The following is a 19,133-nucleotide window of genomic DNA, read 5'->3' as shown; positions in this document are numbered from 1 at the left end:
TCAGAAAGGGCCTTGACCGTCTCTACCCCCAGGTGCGCCATCCGACTCCCACCTGGGACCTCAATCTGGTCCTCCACAGGTTCATGTCCCCACCCTTTGAGCTGCTAGCCACCTGTTCCTTGCTGTACCTGTCATGGAAGACGTTTTTTCTGGTAGCTATCACATCAGCCAGACGGGTCTCTGAGCTCAAAGCGCTCATGGTGGACCCACCGTACACTGTTTTTCATAAGGACAAGGTGCAGCTACGTCCACATCCAGCATTCCTCCCGAAGGTAGTGTCCGCGTTCCACAATAACCAGGACATCTTCCTTCCAGTTTTCTTTCCAAAACCTCACGCATCCTCGCGAGAGCAACGACTTCACTCCCTTGATGTTCGTAGGGCGTTGGCTTTCTATGTTGATCGGACAAGACCGTTCCGCAAATCCCCTCAACTGTTTGTGGCAATTGCTGACCGGATGCGAGGTCTTCCTGTCTCGTCGCAGCGAATCTCCTCATGGCTCACAGAGTGCATACGCAACTGTTATAACTTGGCTAATGTTCCTTTGGGCCATCTCACCACCCACTCTTCCAGAGCACAGGCGTCCTCTGCTGCCTTTCTGGCACAAGTACCGATACAAGAAATATGCCGAGCGGCGACCTGGTCGTCGGTTCATACTTTCGCCTCTCACTATGCTCTGGTCCAACAGTCTAGAGATGATGCAGCCTTTGGCTCTGCGGTCCTGCATCCCCCCACGTCTCACTCCGACCCCACCGCCTAGGTAAGGCTTGGGAATCACCTAAATGGAATGGATATGAGCAATCACTCGAAGAAGAAAAGACGGTTACTTACTTTTGTAACTGTTGTTCTTCGAGATGTGTTGCTCATATCCATTCCACACCCACCCTCCTTCCCCACTGTCGGAGTAGCCGGCAAGAAGGAACTGAGGGTCGGGTGGGTCGGCTGAGGTATATATGCGGTGCCGTTATGACGCCACTCCAGGGGGCGCTCAGCCGACCCACTGGGGTTGCTAGGGTAAAAATCTTCCGACGAACGTGCACGCGGCGCGCGCACACCTAACTGGAATGGATGTGAGCAACACATCTCGAAGAACAACAGTTACAAAGGTAAGAAACCGTCTTTTACTTGTAAGTAATCTCTCTCTCTTTCCAATTGATCATATCCAATTAAATAACTAATCCACTAAGAAAAAGTGAAAGGGTTTTGTTAGATTTGTTTTGCTCTCATCAATCTGCCTGCAGCATATTATTCAGAAAATATAATACACCTCTACCCCAATATAACGCGACCTGATATAACACGAATTCAGACATAACGCGTTAAAGCAGTGCTCTGGGGGGGCGGGGCTGCGCACTCCGGCAGATCAAAGCAAGTTCGATATAATGTGGTTTCACCTATAACGCGGTAATATTTTTTGGCTCCCAAGAACAGCATTATATCGGGGTAGAGGTGTAATGGTAATACACTTGCCTTGTTTCCCTCTTCTTTTTTAAAGATGGCAATAGAACCACCTAGGGGTCTGAAAGGAAAATTACTTCAGACATTTGGATACAGTGGCAGCGGAGATGTAACGGAAATTATCTTCAACAAGGTTGAATGTGGCTTATCATGGAAGAAGCTGGTGTTCAGCCTGTGTTTCTTCAATGCTGTAGTCCATGAAAGAAAAAAATATGGCTCTTTGGGCTGGAATGTTCCATATGAATTTAACTCTTCTGATTTAGAAGTAAGTACTTTGCAAAAAAACCCACAAAGAAACAAATAGAAAGTTATCTGGCACTCTGATTCCCAAGTTCATGAATGCTTACACTAGAGATGGGTATGAACTAGAACACCTAGTCTGATCTCCCAAGTACACAAATTCAGTGTCTCACGCCCATGCCTAGCTTATACTGTACTTTGATTCTAAGTTTGTCTCCCAGGAACTATTCAGTTTCTAGGAGACAAAATCCCAATAAGTTTAAAATAAGAAGTAAACACTCAAGGGTCAGGCCTGGGAGGAACCCAGTGTTCATTAAGTATTTATAAATGTGTCTGAAAAAGAGAAAATTATGGAAGACCACCATGTATTATTTTTCCCTACAATACAGGAAGGGTACCCCATATCCCTTCTAATACCACTAGTGCAGGAGATCATGAAAACTCTGTGGAGAAACAAAGACTCCATAATTCCTGAAACCAGCAGGTAATTGTTCTACTTTGATCACTGCACATGTGGATCCCACTCGTGCTGTGTTGGGCACCCCAGAACAATAGTTTGCAACATTTTCACTAGCAGTGTGTAGTAGGGGTCACATTCACACTCCGCGTACCCTTCCCAAGGGTATAAAGAGCCTGAGACCCTAACTTCCACTCAGTGCTTTGCAACCACCCTAGGCAGAGCAGATGGAACATCAATATTCCTTTTATAGTTCCTCGTTGCTTAGATAGGATGTTACTTTTTAGTAATTGGAACTTAGTATTCACTAGCGTTACAGTTACTCTAGTTTTTAAAAAGGTACATTTTAATTTTGTTTTTTATTCTCAGGCAGTAGGTTTTTAGTTTAGATACAACAGTGCTGAGCTCTATTATGATAATTGAACCTACAAATTTACTCTAATTGTGGTCTCAACTGCAAAAAGTATGTGAAAGTTCATAAGATATCACAATAACAAATAATAACAAATGTTGATAGGAAACAGTACAAAAGGGAGACTGAATTAGTCCAAACTAAAAGGAGGTTACTGAGCCTCATCATAAGCAGCTTGATATCCTCCACCTTCAGAGGCCTATATAGCCTTACCTGTTAATGAGGTTCTTTTAGATCCAACAAAGATTGTTTGGCAAACACTAGCTTCCATTCCCCCTATGTAAAAGAGCAGACAAGAGGTATTACGTCTCAGCAAAGGACTCAGAGTTTATATTTTCCCACCTCTCACTTAACTCCCTGATAGTAGATGTGGTGAAGGAAGGTGGTAGGCAGCACCATGCTAAATCAACACCTCATGATAAAGATCACAGGTGCCTGGACCTATTAGGGAGAAAGTCTTACTCCTCGGCCTCTCTTCAGTTCAGAATTGCCAATTATCAGGCCTTGATGGCAAAATATAACCACATCAGCTATACCAAATCGCCTCCTTTGTTGACCACCTATTGGCAGAACACAGGGAGCAGTTTCAGGTGATTGTGGCAGAGGCCTAGCTATTGGCCAGAAGAATGTTGCAAGCCTCCCTCGATGCTGCTTACACCGCCACTCGTTCAGTTGCCACAGCAATGGTAGTGAGAAGAGCCTTCTGGCTCCAGCTCTCTGGTTTCCCTTAGAAGGTTCAAACCATGGTCAAGGACCTTCCTTTCAATGGTTCTAAATTGTTCACAGATTTGATGAATGAGCCTCTGTGAATACTGAAGGATTCCAGAGTGACTACATTCTCTTGGCATTTATACCCCCTTCATACAAGAGAAAATTCCCAGACAGCACAGAGACCCCACCCAATCCAATTCCATTCCTCTCAGAGGCCAAATGAACCACAGGCGCCGAGTTTTCAAAATGCTGGGGGGGTGCTTGACCCCCCAGACCCCACCCACACTCAACCTTTCCCCCAAGGCCCCACCAAAGCTCTGCTTTCTTCCTGCTCCACCCCTGCCCTGCCTCTTCCCCCCCACTCAACCCCTGCCCCACGTCTTCCTGCCCAGTTCCACCCCCTCCCCCAAGCGTGCCGCATCCTCGCTCCTCCCCCTCTCTCCCAGCTTCCTGCCTGCACACCGCAAAACAGCTGATTGTGGTAGGAAGGAGGGAAGGGGAGGCGCTGATCCGACTGCGGGGCTTCCACTGGCGGGCGGAATGTGCTCGGGGAAAGAGCTGATGGGGGGCTGCCAGTGGGTGCTCTGCACCCACCATTTTTTCCCCGTGGATGCTCCAGCCCCGGAGCACCTATGGAACTGGCACCTATTATATGAGCCACACCTAAGAAGCAGAGGTTTCAGAGAAGGAAACTATCCACTTCTCAGCCTTCTGCCTCATACCCATCCACTTCCAATCAGCAATTTTGATGTGTCTGTTGAGAGTGTGAACTACAATCCTCATTCTCTCCTGTTGCACAAGTTCATCAGCCTTTCTTCCTTTGGCAAACACCTTCACCGCTTTAGGCGAGCCTGGGAGTTAATCACTATAGACAAGTGGGTCTTGGAGATCGTTTCCACAGATTATTCAATACACTTCACTTCACTTCCCCCTTCTCCATCCCTCTTCGGGGACTTCTCTAATGAGAGCATGCTTCTCCAAGAAATAGACACTGTCTTATGTTTGGGTGCTCTAGAACCAGTCCCCATGCTGCACAGAGGAAAGGGGGTTTATTCAAGGTATTTCCTCGTACCAAAAAAGAGTAGAAGTTGGATACCCATCCTAAATATGAGACTACTCAATACCTATGTGAAGGTACGGAAATTCAAAATAGTGATGCTTGCAGCGATAATTCCTTCACTAGAGCAAGGGGATTGGTTTTCAGCCCTCAACCTTCAAGACTGTTGGCTTAGTATGATGGGGTGGACTAGGCTCTGCGGCCCCCTACTGGAGGCCTTGTGGCCCTGCCACACCTGCCCCAGAAAAGGACAGTAGAGAGGTCCTCCAAACTGCCTAGAGAGGCTGTGAGGGAAGCAGCTAATCAGGGCCCAGCAGGCTATTATAAGAAGAGCTGCAGGGCCAGCGCAAGTTCAGTCCCTTGATAGAGCTGGAGGGGCCTGGATGGTGTGTGGCTGGCTGAAGGAGCTGCAGGACCTCAGATGAGGTAGTTCTGCCAGAAGCTGGGGAGAGCGAGAAGGAGCCCTAAGCTGGTTGCAGGGATTCCATCAGGACAAGGCCCTGAAGTAAGGGTGAAGATGCCATGGGGAAGTGGCCCAGGGAATTAGAGCAGCAGCGCAACTTAGATAAAGGGACACAGTGACTACTGCTATCTACAGGGTCCCTGGGCTGGGACCTGGAGTAGTGGGCAGGCCTGGGTTCCCAAAACCCTCCCATTAGTCATTGAGGGAAGTGGCCTGGACTTTGAGGTACCCCAAAGGGCAACCTGAACTGCAGTGACCCAGCTGAAGAGCTGGCGCCAGAAAGGCCCTGAGAGGGCGAACACATTGCCTTCAGGGAAGGAGCCCTGAAGCACCGCTGTATTCCGGAGCAGGGACAAACTGAGAGAAGCATTACAGAGGGCACTGAAAGAGGCCCCTGTAGACAAAGTGTATCTGATTTGGCCAGTGGGCTGAGTCACCGGAGACCCACCAAAGAGAGAAAGTGAGTGTACGGTCACATGCACTCTGCCAGGGGTGCTCATGAGAGGTGAGTCTGCCCCTGTTACACTTAGAAATTACAAATTGAAGGCACAAAGATGGTTAGCAACAATGCATGTTTCCACATCGCTATCCATCCATCCCACAAATGTTTCACAGCATATTACTGTGGATGCACTCAGCAGACACTTCTTCCAAGACCATAAATGGGAAATAGATCCCAACATATTACATCACATATTCCACCAGTCGGGCACCCTCCAAATAGATCTGTTCACCACAGAAGTAAATAAATGGATTGGGTTGCCAGTCCTTAAGAGATGCTTTTCAACTTCAGTGGTCATCAGCCTACTGTACGTGTTCCCTCTGACTCCTCTAATAGGCAAGACATTGCTCAAAACAAAGAACAGGGCCATATCATCCTAATAACTGCCACGTGGCCCAGGCAAATGTGGTTTCCTTACACCCTACAGCTGGTTGTTGCCGTCCGATCATTCTCCACAACACTCCCTGTGACCAGTCGGATCACAGAAATCCCCTTGGGAACTGCCAACTGATGTGCCAAGACTACTTCTGCCCCTGCTTTCCTTGCCAGCTTGGGACTCCAGCACTCTGTCTTGTTGAGCCAGTCAGCTTCAGCACAGACACAGAGGTTGGGCCACACCCATCTGCATTTCACTGAAACTGATGCACTCAACTCAGGGGCTTCTTAGTTAACAGACTTTCCCAGTGCCGTGTTCAGCCTTTCTGGGCAATTTGCAACTTGTGTAGTTCTAGATTTTTCTGATCTTCACTCTTACTTGTTTTGCTTCCTTTTCTGTCCCTATTGCTCTTACCCGAAATAAGCAAATAACAAACTAGTAACCACTTTGTCTGTTCTCCAGCCACCACACTTAAAATCACTACCAGTATCTCAAAGCAATCAGCTGTGCATAGACCCTGCTCGACTAAGTCACTGTGATGGGTTGGATCACAGAAACCCCCTTGGGAGCTGCCACCTGATGCGCCAAGACTACTTCTGTCCCTGCTTTCCCTGCCAGCTTGGGACTCCAGCACCCTGTCTTGTAGAGCCAGACACACCAGTCTGCTCCAACACTGACCCAGAGTCTGAACCATTTGCCCCAAAGCTGCAGACTTAACTGAAAACCACTTAAAAAGTGTTCCTGTCTATAACACTCAGATGCCAACTCCCAATGGGGTCCAAACCCCAAATAAATCCGGTTTACCCTGTATAAAGCTTATACAGAGTAAACTCATAAATTGTTCACCCTCTATAACACTGATAGAGAGATATGCACAGCTGTTTGCCCCCCGCCCCCAGGTATTAATGCATACTCTGGGTTAATTAATAAGTAAAAAGTGATTTTATTAAATACAGAAAGAAGGATTTAAGTGGTTCCAAGTAGTAACAGACAGAACAAAGTGAATTACCAAGTAAAATAAAATAAAACATGCAAGTCTAAGTCTAAGAAAACTGAATACAGATAAAACCTTACCCTAGAGGAATTCCAGTAAGCTTCCTTTTACAGACTAGTCTCCTTCTAGTCTGGGTCCAGCAATCATTCACACCCCCTGTAGTTACTGTCCTTTGTTCCAGTTTCTTTCAGGTATCCTTGGGGGGGTGGAGAGGTTATCTCTTTAGCCAGCTGAAGACAAAATGGAGGGGTCTCCCAGGGATTTATTATCTCTCTTCTGGGTGGACACCCCTTCCTCTCTCCTATGCAAAGTCCAGCTCCAAGATGGAGTTTTGGAGTCACATGGGCAAGTCACATGTCCATGCATGACTGAGTTTCTTACCAGCAAAGCCACATTCCTGGGAAAGTTCTGATGTGGATTGGCATCTTCGAGTTCATTGTTGGCTTAAGTGGTTCTTGACTGGGTACTTAATTTGCACATTCCTTTCTCAAGAAGCTGACCAAATGCTCTGCTAGGCTAGGTAAAATCAAGCAACTACACAGCCAATATTCATAACTTTTAATACAAAAATGACACATGCATACAGATAGGATTAATATATTCAGTAGATTATAACTTTTACATAGATATGTTACATGGCATATGTAGTGTAAAACATATTCCAGTTATGTCACACATACATTCATAAGCATATTTCCATAAAGCCTTATGGGGTGCACCATCACACTCTCCACCTCCTCTCCTAAAACCACAGAATGATTCTTCACTCCAATTTCAAGATTCTTCGTCTCGAAGCATGATTAAGCGAGGGCTCACTGGGGTAGAGATAACCAGGGCCGCCTGGGGGGGGGGCAAGTGGAGCAATTTGCCCCAGGCCCCAGGCTCCACAGGGGCTCCCAAGAGAACGGCTGAGTCTCCCGCCCCGGCCCCTTACCCCCGCCTCCGCCCCTTGCCCGGAGCCTCAGAGCATCCAGGAGCTGCCCTTGACAGTGGCAGTGTGGCTCCGGCGGAGCCCCTGAGCTCTGCCCCGCTCAGAGCCGCATGGTAAGGGGGCGGGGCTGCAAGCTCCGGGCCGAGTGGAGGGAACTCAGGCCTCGCGGGAGCTCACAGCCCCGCCCCCTTACCACGCGGCTCTGAGCAGGGCGGAGCTCAGGCCCTGCCGGAGACACGCTGCAGCTGGTCAGCGATACGCTGAGGCTCCGGGTGAGGGGGGAGTCAGGAGTAAGAGGCTGGGGCCGGGGGGGTTGGCTAAGGGGCAGAAAGTCCCAGGGACAGTCAGGGCACAGGGAGGGGGCAGAGGTTGGGGGGCGGTCAGGGGACAGGGAATGGGAGGGTTGGATTGTGGGTGTTCCGGGGATCTGTCAGGACTCAGTGGGGGAGGGGTGGATAGGGGTCAGGGCAGTCAGGGGACAGGGAGCAGGGGTGGGGTCACGGGGTGGGGGTTGGGGGTGGGGGTCTCTGGGGGACGGTGAGGGGACAAGGAGCAGGATGTGTCAGGGATTCTGAGCAGGGCAGGCAGTCAGGGGCAGGAAGTGGGTGGGGGTCGGATAGGGGGCAGGGCCAGGTTGTTTGGGAGGCACAGCCTTCCCTACCCTAAAGCTCATTCAGCAGTTTGAGGCTTGCAGAAGAGCCAAGCTGTTAGCTTTTCCATTAGGGCTACCATCCCTTTCACTTCTCAAATGCCAAATTATAGTCTATATTTAATTTCAGTGCCATAGGGAGATTCATGTCAGGGGAGGGTAGCTTCATTCAAAATTAGCCACTGGGGGAGGGATCACATGAGAACAGTAATATCCTGCCCAACCCTACCAGGGGAGACCCCTCTCCCCTGCATTCCCGGAGGCTTCAGAGGGGTTAATTCAGTGGTTCTCAAACTTTTGTCCTGGTGACCCTTTCACGTAGCAAACCTCTGAGTGTGACCCCCACCCCAGCCCCTTATAAATTGAAAACACTTTTTTATATATTTAACACTATTATAAATGCTGGAGGCAAAGCGGGATTTGAGGTGGAGGCTGACAGCTTGCGACCCTCAGTAATAACCTCGTGACCCCCTGAGGGGTCCTGACCCCCAGTTTGAGAACCCCTGGGTTAATTTAATTTTAGCACTCTGTGTCCATTCACATGCATATGCTATTTTGAGCATTTCAGTTTTCACAACATAGGCTCATCCCAGATTCTGGAACAAGCTCAAATGCTCAGTTTGTGGAGTATGTACATAAGCTGTACTAAAGACAAACCCACAGTAACCGTCTTCAGTTTGTGAGGGACCCTATGGAGCCAGTTTCTAGGAAACAGCTAAATGCATGGAGGTTAAGTCCATTAATGGCTGTTAGCCAGGATGTGTAAGGAATGGTGTCCCTAGCCTCTGTTTGTCAGAGGGTGGAGATGGATGGCAGGAGAGAGATCACTTGATCATTACCTGTTAGGTTCACTCCCTCTGAGACACTTGGCATTGGTCATTGTCAGTAGACAGGATACTGGGATGGATGGACCTTTGGTTTGACCCAGTATGGCTGTTCTTATGTTCTAACCTAAATGAACCCAAAGTTATGGAGACAGATATGAGTCAAGGAAGCCAGCAGAGTATCAGAAACCTGGAAAAATCTCTGCCTAGATGGGCTCAGGTGTTTGGTTACAAGCTGAGGTGGTTCAAAAGTTTTGGATTTTTTTTAAGCAGAATTTTTTTATTGTTTCTTTAAACAACCAAACGCACCAAGCAGCAAATATTTAGCCACACACTTCTGAAATCCCAAATCATGTTCAGGTTTTGGCAGACTTATTTCAGCTTTTCAATTAAAAAAAAAACACAACAAAATTTGAATGAAAGCAGACGTCCGTGATTTTTTCTGCTTTTTAAAAACCCCTAGTTTTCAATCCAAAAAAAGTTTTGATGGAAAATATTTGTCCAACCATTTTAATGAGCTTTAGTGCCTTTTAGCACTAGCTGATGCTGAGAGCCAGTGATACTTTGTAAAGAAGTTTTCTCAAAACTGGGTTTGTGCTCAGATGTGGAAGGTTTATTTTTCCCAGGGCCGCCCGTCGGGGGGAGCAAGTGGGGAAATTTGCCCTGGGCCCCGCAGCGGCCCCCATGAGAATATAGTATTGCAATTTTTTTTATGGAAGGGGCCCCCGAAATTGCTTTGCCCCAGGCCCCCTGAATCCTCTGGGCTGCTCTGGAGATAACCTGTTCAACCAATGTAAAAAGAGTGCTACTACACAATGGGAAACAATCTACTTGCTACATGTATTGTCAGAAATGGACACATTTTGCCAGTTGGTGTGGCCATAGACAGCATTCACCAATGACTGCATCACTTCCAGATATACTAGATTACACTGTAGCCCTAAAAACTTCTGATTAAGTAAGAGCCCACCTAATAGCCATCAGAGCCTTTCACACACCCCCATACAGGGCTATTCCATCTTTAGCCTCCCAACCACAGGATGGTTCCTCAAAGAGCTTGGAAACCTCTACCCAGTGGTCCAACATCCATCTCCAATATGGGACCTCAGTCTGGTCCTTAAATGCCTCCCAAGACTGCCCTTTGAACCTCTGGCTTCTTGTTCACTACTCCATATGTTGACAAGACAGCATTCCTGATAGCCATTACGTTGGCATGACAGTTTGGTGAGTTACAGGCCCTGATGACATATCCCCCTTTTACAGTGTTTTTTAAGGACAAGGTCATGCTTCAACTTCACACCAAATTCTTACCTAAGATCTCTTCTGCATTCCACCTCAGTCAGACAATTCACTTGCCTGTCTTCAACTCCTAAGTGCATCTGGACCTCCAGGATGTAGTACTGCATACCCTGGATGTCAGAAAAACTCTAGCTTTCTATCTAGACAGAACAAAACCCATCAGAAAGACCAAAAAGTTATTAATCTTGATAGCAGACAGATCAAATGGGTTGGCAATCTCTAGCAAGAGACTTTCCAAATGGATTTCACAATGCATTAGCTCCTGTTACCAATCTCACAACATTGAGCCACCCTAGCTCATATGCACTTATTCAACAAGGTCCATCGCCACTTCCATGGCTTTCCATAATAACATACCAATCATCAAAATATGTAAAGCTGCCACTTGGGCTTCTGTGCGTACATTCTCTGAACATTATGCAATCACCCATGACTCCACTCTGATACAATATTCAGCTCGATTGTACTCTCTGCTGTAGTGGATTCAACTCAGAAGCCCCCTCCACCTTAGAGGGTACTGCTCAGTAGTCACCTAGAGTGAAGCACCCATAGGGGGACACATCTCAAAGAACCACAGCTACTGCACAGAGTGAGTAAACATTTCATATCCCATCAATAAAAGGATTGTCATTATCTGATTCCTCTTTAGACTTCAGCAGGAGGCCTTCACTGAAGACTAGAGCAAGTCAGCAACAAGAAAACAACAACAGTAAAGGCAATACAAACTAGCCTTATTATGAATGTAAAGATTTAAATCCTAATTACTTTCCTTGGTATCCTCCAAGTTGGGCGAATGTGTGTCATCCATAAGATCCTCAACTGTGGCATATTGACCCCCAAGATCACAGTATCTACAACATTCAGGATGAGTTTCCCCCTCAATACATGGAGCATACATGTAAGTCACTTAATTCAAGTTCTTGAGTGTCATATTCTCCTGCTTGGATTGTGGAATCAGAAAATCAACAGAATTATAGTGATAAAGATTTCCCTACCTACTCAACTGGTGATGTCCCAACCAATCACTCTCCAGTCTGTTCCTCATTTCCTCTGTGAAGATGCTGACTAGGTCCATCACCCCAATCTCCAGCTCAAGGCATGGCTCTTTGATGGTTCCAAAGCTTGGAAATGACTTGTTCCGAGTATGTAAAGGTGATGCTGTTACATAGCAGGAAGCAAACTACTTTCACATATATGTTCAAAGGTGGAAGAGATTCTAACTCTGGTTACTTGAGATGCATTACTTCTACATCCTCTCCATTACTACTTGTGTGAGATTACATCCTAGAACTAAAAATGTCAGGATTATCTCTAAATTCCATAAAGGCGCATCTCGCAGTCATCACTGTCTTCCATCGTAAGATAGAAGGTTGTTCCGTTTTTGCTCATCCTTTCACAAGAAGGGTTCTCAAGGGAATGAGTAACCTCTTCCCACAAATCAAATGGCCTACATCGTCATGGGATCTCAACCTTGTCCTCAGGTGCCTTACAAGGCCTCCCTTTGAACCCATGCCCATCAGCTGTCTTCATGAAAACCACATTCCTAGTGTCCATTACTTCTGCTCAGAGAGTGGCAGAGATAGGGGCTCTAATGGCGTACCCTCCCCCATTTATAATCTTTTTCAAAGACAAGGTTACACTATGACCACACCCCAAGTTCCTACCAAAAATACCTTCAGACTTCCATATAAACCAGCTTATCCAGTTCTGAGTTTTCTTTCCAAAACCACACTGGGACAAAAGGGAGGCGACATTACACACATGATGTCAGGAGAGCACTAGTCTTCTATTTGGATAGGACTAAGTCCTTCAGGAAAGCTCCCAGACTATTTCTCTCCATTGCAGACAGATCTAAGGGATCCTCAATCGCTAAACAAAGATTCTCTAGATGGATATCAGACTGCATTACCTATTGCTATCGTTCTCACAACATTCAGATTCCTCCTAGAGGATGAACGCACTCCAGATCTCTCTCCACTTCCATAGGCTTCCTCAAAAACATTCTGGTCACAGAAATGTGCAGAGCAGTGACTTGGACATCTGCTCATACATTTGCTGAACATTATGCAGAATCAATGTCCAATGCCATATTTGGCTCCACTGTCTTATCCTCAATTCTAGACTCAATTCCTAAGCCCCACTCCTCCATTGGGGCACTGCTGCAGAGTCACCTGCAGTGGAGCACCTATAGGGACACTACTTGAAGAAGATAAGGGTTACTCACCTTGTGCAGTAACTGTGGTTCTTCAAGATGTGTGTCCTTGTGGGTGCTCCACTACTGCCCTCCTCCAGACTGCTTTGGAGTTCTTACCAATGAGCTCTGCAATAGAGAAGGAACTGGGGATGATTCACCTGCAAAGCACTATATAGCCCTGATGCAGGGCATAAGACGGGGAGAGAGCAGAATCAAATGGACACTGCTACCTAAAATCTCTGATCTGAGGCACAGGAAGTGTGAATACACCTACAGTAGCACACCAATAAGGACACACATCTTGAAGATCTACAGTTACAAGATGAGTCAACTTTTATTTATTTTAATCTGTTTTTATAGTTAGTATACAGCTAATAGGGTGCTCTTGAAGGATTCACATATATCATGAGGTTCTGATGATGATAAAGCTTTTGATACAGTCTCCCACAGTATTCTTGCCAGCAAGTTAAAGAAGCATGGGCTGGATGAATGGACTATAAGGTGGCTAGAAAGCTGGCTAGATCATCAGGCTCAATGGATAGTGATCAATGGCTCCATGTCTAGTTGGCAGACGGTATCAAGCGGAGTGCCCAAAGGGTCAGTCCTGAGGCCATTTTTGTTCAATAACTTCATTAATGATCTGGAGGATGGCGTGGATTGCACCCTCAGCAAGTTTGCAGACGACACTAAACTGGGAAAAGTGGTAGATACGCTGGAGGGTAGGGATAGGATACAGAAGTACCTAGACAAATTAGAGGGTTAGGCCAAAAGAAATCTGGTGAGGTTCAACATGGAAAAATGCAGAGTCCTGCAGTTAGGATGGAAGAATCCCATGCACTGCTACAGACTAGAGACCGAGTGGTTAGGCAGCAGTTCTGTAGAAAAGGACCTAGGGGTTACAGTGGACAAGAAACTGGATATGAGTCAACAGCGTGCCCTTGTTGCCAAGAAGGCTAACAGCATGTTGGGCTGTATAAGTAGGAGCATTGCCAGCAGATCGAGGGACGTGATCATTCCCCTCTATTCATCATTGGTGAAGCCTCATCTGGAGTACTGTTATCCAGTTTTGGGCCCCACACTACAAGACAGATGTGAAAAAATTGGAAAGAGTCCAGCGGAGGGCAACAAAAATGATGAGGGGGTTGGAGCATATGATTTATGAGGAGGGGCTGAGGGAACTGGGATTATTTAGTCTGCAGAAGAGAAGACTGACGTGGGATTTGATAGCTACTTTCAACTACCTGAAAGGGGGTTCCAAAGAGTATGAATCTAGACTGTTCTCAGTGGTAGCAAATGACAGAACAAGTAGTAGTGGTCTCAAGTTGCAGTGGGAGGAGGTGTAGGTTGGATATTAGGAAAAACTTTTTCACTAGGAGGGTGGTGAAGCACTGGACTGGGTTACCTAGGGAGGTGGTGGAATCTCCTTCCTTAGAGGTTTTTTCAGGTTAGGTTTGACAAAGCCCTGGCTGGGATGATTTAGTTGGGGATTGGACCTGCTTTGAGCAGGGAGTTGGATTAGATGACCTCCTGAGATCCCTTCCAACCCTGATATTCTACGATTCTGTGATAACATAATCACAAGAGTCAAATTAAAGTAACAATAGTAATGCTTAACTTCAATCTTTTGCTCCAAAGGTTTCCATACAGATGTTGGGGATGCTTCTGGCAAACCAAGAAGAGATTCCTTGGCAAGCAATATGTTATCTTACTGGAGAGGTAGTTTATGGAGGTCGCGTGACTGACCACTGGGACCGTCGTTGCTTGCTCAGCATTCTGAACAATTTCTATAGCCCTGTTGTATTGCAGGAGGGTTTCGCTTACTCTAGTGACGGGGTCAGAAAAATATTTTTTCTCTCACTATTCTCAAGTGTTGTAATAAGTTGTACCTTTATATTGCATATTTAAAATATTTTCAGCCTTATAAATTACTGAACTTCAGATTATGGGCATCCAAATCTAAATTTTGAATGGCAATTAATTGTTAAACTTTACTATGGCACAGAAGGCTCTTGTCATTCAGATTAAAGTTATATACATGCATCTGTATGTATTTTTTTGAAACAGTTGGTGAAATATAGTATATTTAGCTGCATTGATCTGAATTACATTGGCACACTTTGATTACCATACTTGTATGAATTTTTGTAACTAAAATAAGAGCTCAAGGTGCATCTCTATGGTCAAAATGCACCCCTGTCGTTTTATGTAGTTGCATGTAACTGACTTAGTGGCAAACTTCTGGAAATGGGCAACAGAAGGATTTATTTGCACACTGTTAGCTCCTGGGTCCTGCTTTGCTATGGTACCAATAACAAAATGACTCCCCTCGTTTTTTTAAAAATCATGTGGAGTGATGTTTAACTACAATGGGGTATTGAAAAATGGCACAATGTGGTAGTGAGATTACAATCACACTTTAAAATACATTATAATGTCTCCATTTAGTAGTCAGATAGATGCACCAGGATATGAAATGGCATTTGATCCTTTTAAGACCCTCTAGCTAAGCAGGGATACAGGCACTGACTCAGAAACAGTTACCCCTGAGGAGCATGAGAATTTATTGTGAGTAGAGATTAAACTAAAACCTGATTATAGCAAAACCAATATAGAATTTTTAAGAAAAAAATTGATTCTTCAAGGGCTTCTGTGAATTCCCATTTAGGAGAGCTAACACCTCTAGCATGAAGCTGCAGAATGATAGAAAAGAGTTATGTCCATTAGGGAGTGCAGGAGCACTCTTGTGCTAGGATATCATCGGCTCCATCGATGGGAGGCTGCATCCCCCTGACCATCTCAGTTCCTTAGCCACCAAGAGCTAAATGGAACTATCTGTTGTGTCTGCAAGCTAGTTAGAAGAAGCTGTTTTCTTCTATTATTGGTTATTTAGAGAGTGAATGATTGGGGTAATTTGCCTTGGATTATTCCCAAGGCAATGTCAGGTCCCAAATTTGGTAGGGGATTCAAAAGGTATGCAAACTTCTCAGCCCTCGTTCCTGAGACTGACGCACATGTTCAGTGTCTAGTGTGCCAGGGAGAGGCTCATGTAGTGTCACAGTGCAAAATTTGGCATGCCTTCACTAGCTGGACAAGGAACGACAGATGGTGCAGGTGCCCTTAGCTTCCTTAAGCTTTAAGCCAGACTGTCCTAGAAGTCCTTCAGGAATTTCAAAGTCTGCCTCTTCTTCCGAGGTCTTCCATTAAATATCCCTTTGCCTCAGCCTTGGTGCTGCACACAATACCAGGCCTGACATCTATCTCCCCAAGACATATCTGCTGGGGCTGAGCTTGCTGCCCAGAATCTCATCACCATAGGCTCTATCAAAACAGACTGCTCCGGCACTGCAGTCTACACTGGTATCAGCATTGGCACTGAAAACTGCCTTGGTGTTCTTAGAATAGACACTGACACTACAAATAAAAGACAAGCTTCCAGATCTCCTCATTGCAGAGAGATGTTTGTTAAAGGTTATAATTTAGAGAAGCTCCCTCATAACAGCATTATGACAGCATTATGGATATAAGAATTTTGAGACATGCCCTGGTGGCAGTGATGGTGAACACAGGGTGTGTGTACCATGAACACTCCCAAGTTTTCTACTAAAAGTTTATGCCTTTCTCATTCAGTGGCTTGTTGTTTAATGACCCCTAAGATCATTATATCAAGTCAGAAATGCCAGATGAGAAAGAGACTGCAGTAATTTTTAGGTTAATTCTGTGTTTGAAACTGATAACAGGAAAGAGGAGCACATGGGGCAACAAACAAAGAACAACAAAGGCTTTTGTATCTATTTTATGAGCACAATAGTAGTTTGATACATTTAAGAAGGGAAGAAAGCGAAAAATGGATACGTTGCAAACTCCATCCAGTCTGCAATTGTCAGGCAATGTTGCAGAGAAGTGAAAAAAATTCTGAAAGAGATTTGAATTGTATAGGAGCAGAGATGAAAAGTGATAAAGTGAAATCATCTGTCTTTTTGCATATTGTTGGGGAGGAAGAATTGAATATTTATAACAACTTTAAGTTTGAAGAAAGCATGAAGTTAAGTAAAATACTGACCAAATTTGAGGAATATTGCATGCCAAAAAGGAATGAAACCATAGGCGCCAGCTCTGGGACTGGAGCACCCACGGGGAAAAAATGGTGGGGTGCTGTGCATCCATTGACAGCTCCCCTATTAGCTCCTCCCCACCTCCGCCAACATCTCCTGCCTGCTGACAGGCCCCACAGATCAGCGCCTCCCCCTCCCTCCCCGCTCCTCCCACATGCCACAATCAGCTGTTTCGTGGCATGCGGGAGGCTGGGGAGGAGGAGCAAGGACATGGCGCACTGGAGGAAGGAGATAAAACTAGGCAGGAAGAGGCGGGTCAGGGGTGGAGCAAGGTCTGGAAGAGGCAGGGCACAGGTGAGGCCTTGGGGGAAGAGGTGGAGTGGGGGCAGGTCCTGGGGCAGTGCACCCACTGGCACTTTAGAAAGTTGGCGCCTGTGAATGAGACCTTTGAGAGAGACTTTTTTTACATGCACACAAAAAAACTGATGATAGACTAGAGCAATGTGTCACAGAATTAAGGAGGCTTAGTGAGACCTGTGACTTTGGTTAGCTGACAGAGACTCTGGTCAAAGATAGCATTAAAGACAATGTTTTAAGAAAGGGACTGCTCCATAAAGGAGATTTAACTCCAGAAAAATCTCTCCATATATGCAAAGCAGCAGAAACTGAAAGCACATGCCAAAGAGCTGAATTCACTAGAAGGGCTTATTCACACACTAAATACAAAAGAATATAGCCAGAAAAGGTCAGATCAAAAAGTGCAACCACCTACTATGAAAGCGACTGCTGGGGGGAGAGTGAATACAGATTATGTGGAAAGTGTGGATCACAGCATGGCCCCCAAACAGTGTTTTGCCTTTGGAAGCTCTATCATAAATGCTGCAGATTCCAAATGCAGAAAAGTCAAGAACATGTAGTTGAAGACAACCTGATTGAGGAGTTTTACATAGGTGTGCTGGAATCAAGCAAAACTGATGAGAGGGACTGGATTCTGCCAATGGCAGTGAATGAAACCATTATTCTACTCAACCTGGACGCAGAAGAGCAGGTTAATATTCTGTCTCAACAAGATTATGAGAGACTGACAATAAGACCAAAACTGGGAACAACAAAAATAAAAGTAACTGATTATTCTGGAATAAACATACTAGTGGAGGAGAAGTGCATTCTAGCATCAAATATGAAAACACCACATATAGGCTCCTATTCATTGTAGTGCCAAAGGATGTGACCAGTATCTCTTGGTTTAAAGACGCATTCTGAGCATGACTACACAGTGATTTAGTGCCTGGCAAGTCAGCTTGCTGCACACTAACTCGCCATGTGGACACTGCTACAGTGCACTCCAGGACTTTTACTACTCCCTCTATAGCTTGTCTGAGATAGGATCCTGTGCAGAGATTTGCAAAGCAGCAACATGGAGTTCGGTTCTAACTTTTACTTAGCACTATTTGTTGGATTTGGCATTGTGTCCTATTGCTTGGTTTGGTAAGCTGGTACTACAGTTCATTTTTGCCTAGAATTCCTCACCTTCCATCCTCTGATGGGAGCATTTCTTGCTAATCTCCTGTAATGTGGAATGCACAGAAGCCCTCAAAGGAGAAAGAAGGGTTGGTTACTTGTAACTGTTGTTCTTCAAGTGTTGCCTGAGTTTATTCACACTTCCCACCTGCCTTCCTCTCTGCCTCAGAGTGCTTTGTATTGCTGGACTCTGTAGGCTAGGAGAAAGATCTGAGGTGGTCAGGCGGGGGAATATTCTGTTATGAAAAAGCGCATATGCAACCCCCAGCAAACATGGCTTTTTACATAGTTCCCCAGGTCTACACTAGAGGGGCTAGAACCCATGAGTGTGAATGCACAGAGACAACTCTTGAAGCATAATAGTACTAGTAAGGAAAACTTCTCTGCACAGCTAAGAGTAGCCCCCAGAAGGATCTCTTATATTGCTACCTCTGCCACTCAGAAGTGTTAGGAAAAATCAGGAGTTAACTCTGAACAATTGAATTACTAGCAGAACTATCTGAACAACACAGCGAATTACAATTGAATTACTAGCTTAGAACTATCTGAACAACACAGCGACAGCATTAATTTAAAATAGTTTTCTTACTGAATTTTAAAAATAATTAACATATATATAAAAAGCAAAAATACCTGTAAGTTGACATAAGTTTACAGTGCTTGTGGGAGGAGGAGAATACTGAATTCTCTCCATGTCTTGTCCTTTTTTGTTATTTTAAAGGAAGGTGAATTGATTTATTTTATATTAATAGATGATATTTTGGCCCATATATAAACCTTACAAATAAATTATGCTGTTTATTCCTTTGTGTGTGTTTGTGTACATGTATGCGTGCATGCATGTATATACATATAGAGAGAAGAATGGGGGAAGGGATATATGCTATTTTTATATAAGCAGTACAGAATGATTTGCACTCACAGAAGAACCCCACCACCACCAACACATGTATAAATGCATGTGTTAATCAGATAACTGCTCAAGCAGAAGGGTA

General features: G+C 45.3%; 1 protein-coding gene across 1 annotated transcript in view; it reads left to right on the top strand.

Moving 5' to 3' along the window:
- DNAH14 (dynein axonemal heavy chain 14) overlaps nucleotides 1–19,133 on the top strand; it is a 471,830-nt gene that overhangs the window by 416,459 nt on the left and 36,238 nt on the right. The window contains exons 79-80 of the mRNA XM_045010332.1: nucleotides 1,494–1,721; nucleotides 14,201–14,398. Of these exons, the coding sequence (XP_044866267.1) occupies nucleotides 1,494–1,721; nucleotides 14,201–14,398 (426 nt within the window). The remainder of the gene's footprint in view (nucleotides 1–1,493; nucleotides 1,722–14,200; nucleotides 14,399–19,133) is intronic.

The sequence above is a fragment of the Mauremys mutica genome, chromosome 3 (genome assembly GCF_020497125.1).
Source record: "Mauremys mutica isolate MM-2020 ecotype Southern chromosome 3, ASM2049712v1, whole genome shotgun sequence".
NCBI lineage: Eukaryota > Metazoa > Chordata > Testudines > Geoemydidae > Mauremys > Mauremys mutica.
This window is presented reverse-complemented; position numbering and strand designations above follow the sequence as displayed.